Source organism: Myotis davidii, unplaced genomic scaffold (assembly GCF_000327345.1).
Source record: "Myotis davidii unplaced genomic scaffold, ASM32734v1 scaffold355, whole genome shotgun sequence".
NCBI lineage: Eukaryota > Metazoa > Chordata > Mammalia > Chiroptera > Vespertilionidae > Myotis > Myotis davidii.
In genome coordinates, this window is record NW_006286818.1 from 1,171,342 (window position 1) to 1,178,765 (window position 7,424).

General features: G+C 57.6%; 1 protein-coding gene across 1 annotated transcript; it reads right to left on the reverse strand.

Annotated features, from left to right (window-relative positions):
- Window positions 1–254: 254 nt before the first annotated feature.
- Window positions 255–7,422, reverse strand: C2CD2L (C2CD2 like; the record flags this gene model as incomplete). The annotated part of the gene is made up of 13 exons (XM_015560633.1): window positions 255–837; window positions 923–1,056; window positions 1,190–1,288; window positions 2,232–2,400; window positions 2,487–2,614; window positions 2,716–2,780; window positions 3,457–3,565; window positions 3,681–3,792; window positions 4,367–4,483; window positions 4,585–4,695; window positions 4,861–4,980; window positions 5,355–5,450; window positions 7,399–7,422. Coding segments are annotated over 13 exons (1,722 nt in total), but the record flags the coding sequence as incomplete, so codon positions are not given.
- Window positions 7,423–7,424: the final 2 nt, after the last annotated feature.

Consider the following 7,424-nt stretch of genomic DNA (forward strand, 5'->3'; position numbering starts at 1 on the left):
AAGCAACAAATTTATTAGAAGAAAATAGAGGGGAATGAGATTAAGCAGGTTGGTTAAAAAATGCCTTATAGCCCTGGCCAGTTTGGCTCAGTGGATAGAGCGTCAGCCTGCGGATTGAAGGGTCCTGGGTTTGATTCCGGTCAAGGGCACATGCCTGGGTTACGGGCTCGATCCCCAGTGGGGGACGTGCAGGAGGTAGCCTATCAGTGATTCTCTTTCATCATTGATGTTTCTATCTCTCTCTCCTTCCTCTCTGAAATCAATAAAAATATATATGCAAATAAAAGAAAGGGAAGGAAGAAAAAAACACACAAGGGAAGGAAGAGACACACTTAGACACGGGAAAAAGGAAACTTGTGGTAAATAATGCCACAAGACCCAGCGCACCCCGCTCCCTCTCTACTTTAGCTCGGCTGAGACCGGCTGGGCCTCTGGCAGCCCCTGTGGAAGGACACAGCCCATTAGCTTCGGCCTCCATGTCCCTAAGGCTCCAGGAGGACCCAGGTCATGACACTGAGTATCAGAGGAGGGGGTTGCCGACCTCTCCCCACCTTTGTGATCCTTGAGGCTGCGGGTCTCCAGGGCACCAGTCGATCCTGTTTCCGACTCGACGTCATCTACCGACGGCCTCTCGGAAATGTCCGAACGTGTGGTCTCATCGGCCTCCTGGACGCTGGTGGGGCTGGAGAGGGCGTCCAGGGCTCCTGGAAAGGTGGCTGGAGGGTCTGAGGGCGGGGGAGAGGGGCCACTGCTGTCTCGGGCAGAGTCCTGCGCCGAGGCCTCCAGAGAGGCTGCGTAGCCCAGTGACAGCGCCAGCTCGTCCTGCGCGATGGGCACCTGGCGAGAGGGACAGGTTTGAATGGACTGCAGTGATGCGTGAGGGCTTCCTCCCCACCTTGGCTGCTCTCCCCAGAGCTGTTACCTTGGAAACACCTGAGATAATGAGGGTGCTCCGCTTTGTGGGTGTCTTCTTGGCTGCCCGCCCGCTGGGCTCTGTCAGCTGGCGAATGGCTGTCTCTGCCACAGGGTCCAGGCCGTTGGCAAGGTGGCTCTCCCCTGCTGGGCAGAGGGTGGACCCGACTCCGCTCCAGCTCCCCTTGGACCAGAACCCCCAGGCCCCACCCAAAATGGCTTTGACTTTGGGGCCCCAATACCAGCTGACACTCCCACGTTCCAGGTCCCCACTCACGGCTGCTGCTGTGGGAGGTGCTGCTGGGGCCACCGCTCTCACTCAGCACAGTCGTCTTCTCGGTCACCTCCACCTTGGACGGGGAGCGGGAGGGGGAGTCTGCTGGGCGGGGGAGGGTCAGTGAGCTGGGCGTGTTTGAGAATGGCCCCCGCCCACCCCATCTTTGTTGAGATGTAGGCTTTGGTGACTCAGAGGGCAGGGGTGACTCAGAGATGATGAATCACAAGAATGATTAGAAGATACCATGGGGCCCTAGCCAGTTTGGCTCAGTGGATAGAGCATCAGGCTGTGAATTGAAGGTCCCAGGTTCAATTCCGGTCAAGGGCACATGCCCGGTTTGGGGGCTTGATCCCCAGTGTGGGGTGTGCAGGAGGCAGCCGATCAATGGTTCTCTCTCATCATTGATGTTTCTCTCTCCCTCTCTGAAAGCAATAAAATATATTTAACAAGAAAATATCTTATATTCCTAAAAAAAGAAAAAACAGGAAGAAGAAGATGCCCTGGGGACAAAGAGGCACCGCAGGAACTAAGGGGAGTGTGGGAGATGCCATGAAAATACTGAGGTGCGAGATGGCACATGGGGCCCCTGCACGGAGGGGAATCCCGTGGGACCCCTAGAGATGGGAGAAATGTCATGGAGGACTCTGGGAGTAGAAGAAACACCATGGAGGCCACTGGGCGTGTGGAAGGGTCCTGCAGGGCACTGGCTGGCTGAGGCTAGAGGGAGGGAAGATGAGGCAGTGGGGCGGGGGAAAGAGAGGGGAACGGACTCGGACCCGTGAAAAGATGGGGAACTTAGGAGGTGGAAGTGCAAGAGTCACCCGCAGTGGCGGGGTGGGTGGGCCCAGGGTTGACATGGGAGGACCAGTCAGGGAGAGGGAGGGTGAGAGGGGAAATCTGAGGGAGACAGAGATAATGAAGATGATGTGGTGGAGAACAGGGGTGGTTAGGGTTAGAGCTTTCCTTGCCCCTCCCTGACCCTCCACCGACCTGCCGCTCAAGGCCCCTGGCCACTGCTGGGCTCTCAGCTCCTCCTTCTTACCTGACTTGCCATCTACAGTGCGAGGCCGGGACTGGACAGTGGTGACCGTGGTGACAATGGTGCCATCAGGCATGATGGTGCGGTCCAGCTCGACCTTCTTGGTTGGTGTGATGCTGGGGCGTGGCATGGAGGGGGTGGGGTTCCGGGGGGAACCCTCCTCATACTGGAGCTGTCGAGGGGTGGGAGCACTAAGAAGCTGGGCCTCAAAGACCATCCTGTGCTACCTCCTCCCATCTTTCCCGGGTCGTTCCTCACCTCCACTGCCACGGTGGCTGCGGGTCCCAGGGCTGTCCCAGGCCCCGGGGTGAGTGGGCACACCTGTCTCCGGGACAGTGGTCTGGAAGGGGAGCCCACGGGCAGTGTGGCCTGGCCCAGGAGTTCGGCTGGGGAAGGGGCAGCACCATGAGCTGGGCCCACGGTCAGGCTCCACTCAGCGCCCGCCTCCCCACGCCCCCCAGGGTGCGCCTTCCGGCCTCCTACTCACCGTCTCCACAGTGGCTGCCCCTCAGCACCCTGAGGACCAGCTCCCGGCTCTGGGGACCCAGATCCCTGTGGCCGGGAGAAGCAGGGGCAGGGAGGGGGGAGGTTAGCAAAAGGAATCCACCCTCCAGCTGATCACAGGACAGAGGCAGACAGTGATGTACATAAATGAGGTGGCATGAGTGCTCCAATCAGAGTCACCCCTGCCCTCCAAGGACTTCCTCTCCCAGGAGAATAGGAGAGGGCCCGAGTGGAGACCATACTCCTTAGCGGGGCATTCAAGCCCCACCACCCCTGCCCTGCTCCGCCTTCCTGTCTCTGTCTCTACGTCAAATCACCATCTTCCCTTTCTCACTCTCTTCCCTCTGCCGGGAACACGTGTTGAAATCCTCCTGGTACTCGAAGGTGTGGTTTAAATATCGCCTCCTCCATGGAGCCTGCTCTGATCCTTATTCCCCTCCCGGAAGTACTCTCCCCAGGGGGCGTTCCTGTGCACTTTTTGTTAACTTAACCTTGAAGAGACCACTAATTCCATTCTCTTTACATCCATCTATCTCTGCCTTGACACGGAAACCACACCGAGGTGGGCACTGAATCGTGGTCACATCTGTACCCCAGGACCTAGTGGGGGCCTGGCCTAAAGGGTCACACATCAGGGTTTAGTGACAACAGAGCTGGTTTGTGCCAGGCTGTGCTGGAAGGGATGACTGTCTGCCTGGGCACGGGGCGGGGCGGGAATCCTTACAGGGCCAGGTCCTCAGTCCACTCCACCTCGGGACCCGCCCTCGCGGACTTGGTCCACTTCTGCTGCATGGGGTTGTCGAGCTCGGCCATGCAGCACAGGTCCCCAGTGCCTGGAGGAGACAGAAATTAGATGCTCAGATCAAAGATGGGAGGCCACTAAGGAAAAGAGAGGCCAACTGCCTGCAGCCATAACCCTGGCAGCTCCGAGCGACGGCGAGCTCTCACCTTCCAGCTCACTTCCCAGGTGCGATGCTCGAAGCTGCCGGAGGAATAACCGCGTGGGTCTGGGGATGGCTGGCTGGGCCTGGGACAGCGTGGGTGGCTTCTCACTGGGTATCTAAGTACAAAAGGTCAAAAGAGAATTCCAACATAGTACCCTGAAGGCACTATGCCTGCAAACAATTTGATTTTTTTTTTATATTCTTTTTTTTTTAAATATATTTTATTGATTTTTTATAGAGAGGAAGGGAGAGAGATAGGAAGTTAGAAACATCGATGAGAGAGAGACATCGATCAGCTGCCTCCTGCACACCTCCTACTGGGGATGTGCCCGCAACCCAGGTACATGCCCTTCACCGGAATCGAACCTGGGACCTTTCAGTCCGCAGGCCGACGCTCTATCCACTGAGCCAAACCGGTTTCGGCAACAATTTGATTTTTTAAAAAATATCTTCTTATTGATTTTTGGAGAGAAAGGAAGGGAGAGGGAGAGGGAGAGGGAGAGGGAGGGAGAGAGAGAGAAACATCAATCAGCTCCCTCCCGCAAGCCCCCTACTGAGGATCGAGCCCAAAACCCGGCATGTGCCCTGACCAGGGATGGAACTGGTGACCTTTTGGTGCATGGGATGATTCTCAACCAACTGAGCCACACCGGTCAGGATGCAAACTATTTGCTCTCAGTGTCTACTCACCAGCCCTCCAGGGGCAGAGCACGCCCTGAGGTTGACCATCATGGCTGGCTGGGTGCTGACGATGGCATCCTCTATCAGCTCCTTAATCGTGGAGAGCTCCACTTGCTCCTCACCTCTCTGCAGGGAGAAGAGGAGCACAGAGACGGGCCCCCAGCTCGGCCTCCCCTTCCCTGCTCTGCCTCTTCCTGCCTCCCCGACCCCCAGCCCTGCTCCCTTACCTCTCTGGCCTGCAGCTTGGGACGCACTGTCAGGCTGAGATCTGGGCGATTCCTGAAGGCCCAGGACACAAGGAGCCCCTCGCCAGGGATTTCTTTTAGGTTAACTTCCAACTAGGGACAGGGACCAAGAGACTGAGATGACTTGCCTACTCCTCCAATTATTCCCTCTCCCCAGGACCCTCCCACCCCAACCCCCTCTTAGAAAGGAGCCCAACTGAAAAGGTGAAGGCAATTGAACCACCTGCTGCCCAACTCCATTTCCCACACCCCCTCCACCTGTGTTGGTGGCAGTGTCAGAGTGATGTGGTAGGTCTCCATGGAGACGGCAGCGGGGGACTGTTGGGTCACAGAAACTGGGAACATCACCTCCTCAGCAGAGAGCTGACAATGCAGCACCTGGGACAGGCAAAGCATGGAGGCAAAGAGGGTTAGGCATGGAGGAAGGATGCGCCATCCTGCTCTGCCCTGCTCTGTGATGGATCAGCAGACCCTCCCCACTTCAGTTGTCCTTGAGACTTTACTGTTTGGAGGCCACAAGTCCATAAAAGAACCGTAGAAAAGCCAAAGACTTCTCCCCAGAAAAACGCAGATGTGAACACATGTACTGCATGTTGCATGTCACTTTAGTGGGATCCTCAGACCTCCTGAAGCCAATCCTTGGATCCCTTCGTCATTCATCAACCTCAGGTTAAGAGCCCTTGGACTAAAGGGAACTCCTGGAATCAGCCCCCTCTGGGACCCTAAAGAAGCCTTGCCCAGCAGACCCTTACCATGGTGTTCTCTGATTGGTCTACACAGGTCACATGACCAATGCTGGCTCTGGGTAAGAGTTGGGGCACCTCCTCAAAGGCAATCTGGATGGAGCTCTGAGGGAGTAATGTGGACACAGGTCAGGTCTTTGGAGTTGCCTCTGCAGGGCGAGCCTGCTGAGTTGCTGGCTGGGACCTGGCACTGCTGAGGCCGCAGCTGCAGGCTGGCTCCTGACCCCTCTTTGGCTCTGGGCTTTCAAATAGGATGTGTTGTCCTCCAAACCCACCTCTCCAGGGCCCTGCAGCTGCCAGGGAGAAGTGGGGAGCTAGCCCGCCGCAGAGACCAGGTCACCTTGAGCAGAAGGCTCTAGATTTTTCCTGGAATACCAGGAGCCTCCCTCCTCTCCCCCCAACTTCCTCTTCATCCTCCACCCTCCGCCCAAAGGAAAAGGGATGCACAGAAAAAAATAATCACGTTGTAGGTTGTCACTTATATATGATAGTTGGGCAGACAGAGACATGCCTGAGCTAAGGGTAAAAACAGTAAGGCCCACTTATTCAAGGCAAGAGCTGGAGAAATGAGGCCAAGCTTCTTCCAGATAAATAGGATGTGGACGCACAAGAGTATGATTCTAGCCATGCTCTTGGAGATGAAGACAGCTCAGCCTGGCCTTGGGGAACTGTACCAGAGGGACTGGGAAGAAAAGCAAGCTGTAAGGGCTGCAGGGTCCAGAGGTCTGGCTAGTCCCTCCAGGCAGACAGCAGGGTGGTATTAGGGAGCAAAAAGCTGCTTAGCTTAGGGCTTGAAAGAGCTTCCTAATTCTTTCATTGCAGTGGAGGCAACTTGCTGCAGCCCTGTCTGGAGAGCAGGGAGGGAAGGAGAACTGGCAGGGGCCCAGATGGACTGACAGCTCTTCCTTGGGCCTTGGGATGGGAGGACACAAATCCACAGGGCTCATCTGCCTGCCGAACCCAGGGAAGCCAATTCCTGGCTCTGCAGTTGTCACATCTGGAGGCCAGGCCCCAGGAGATGGCCAGACGGATGCTTGGAACCCCAATCTCCCCAGTCCCTGCTAGAGAGACCAATGTCCAGCTGAGTCAGCTGCCCTGGGAATCACTTCTGACCAAGGGACAAGGTGCGGGGAACGCCGGGGAGGTGTGAGTCCAAGACTGGACTGAAAGATGCCATTTGGATTTCTGCCAGCCACCTGGGCAGGAGACGGGCAACTTCCCCCGTGGTCACTTCTGTGTCTAGGCATCTGGGGAGTTAGTGAAGCCCTCCCAGGAGTGGGGGTGGAGATGCCTCTGAGTGAGGGGCCTGGTGGAGGTGAGAGCAAGGAGAGATTCCTGGGCCAGGATGGGCAGGAGCCCGGGAGAGGGAGACCTCGACCTCCCACCCCACCTCTCAGACTCAGGAGAGCTTCCTGCCCCGCCTCCTGGGACGAGCGGCGGGAGGAAGTAGACTGGGCTAGCTGGTGCCGGGCTCTGGCTCATCCCCGGGAGAGTGCGGACTAACTATCTGCTCTCCACCCAGACACCTTCCCCTCAACACATCAGCATGGAAACCGAAGAGTCAGACGGGAGCGCTGGGTTCCTGAGGGCGGGGGAGGGTAAATCGGGCTCCTCTGGAATATGCCTGATCGCATCAGGGACTTGGGACCCGACATGTCAACTGGGTGTGGGGGCAGGAGAACCAGGCAAATTGCGGGGAAGGAGTATTACCTGTCTCCCTCCCACCCTGGCAGCGCCCCCCACCCCCGCACCCCAACGCCATCCGCACACGCACTGGGCGGAAGCGCCCGCGGGCTCAGGGTTAGCGTTGCTATGAGAACAGCAGTTTGGACCGGGGTTGGAGCCAGGGTATCCCGACCACAGGAACACTGAACCCGGGACCCAGCCGGCTCTCTACCGCCTCCAGCCTCACCTGCCCCCTTTTCTCTGACCCCAAAGAGGAAGAGAGGCCACGGGCTCCCCCGCCCCCATCCGGCCCTCCGGGCAGCGAGCGGTCCCTCCCTGGGAAGGAAAGGCTGAGCGAGGGGGCCCCTGGGTGTCCCGTCAGACTCACCCCGGCGCGGCAGGCCTGCTCGTTGA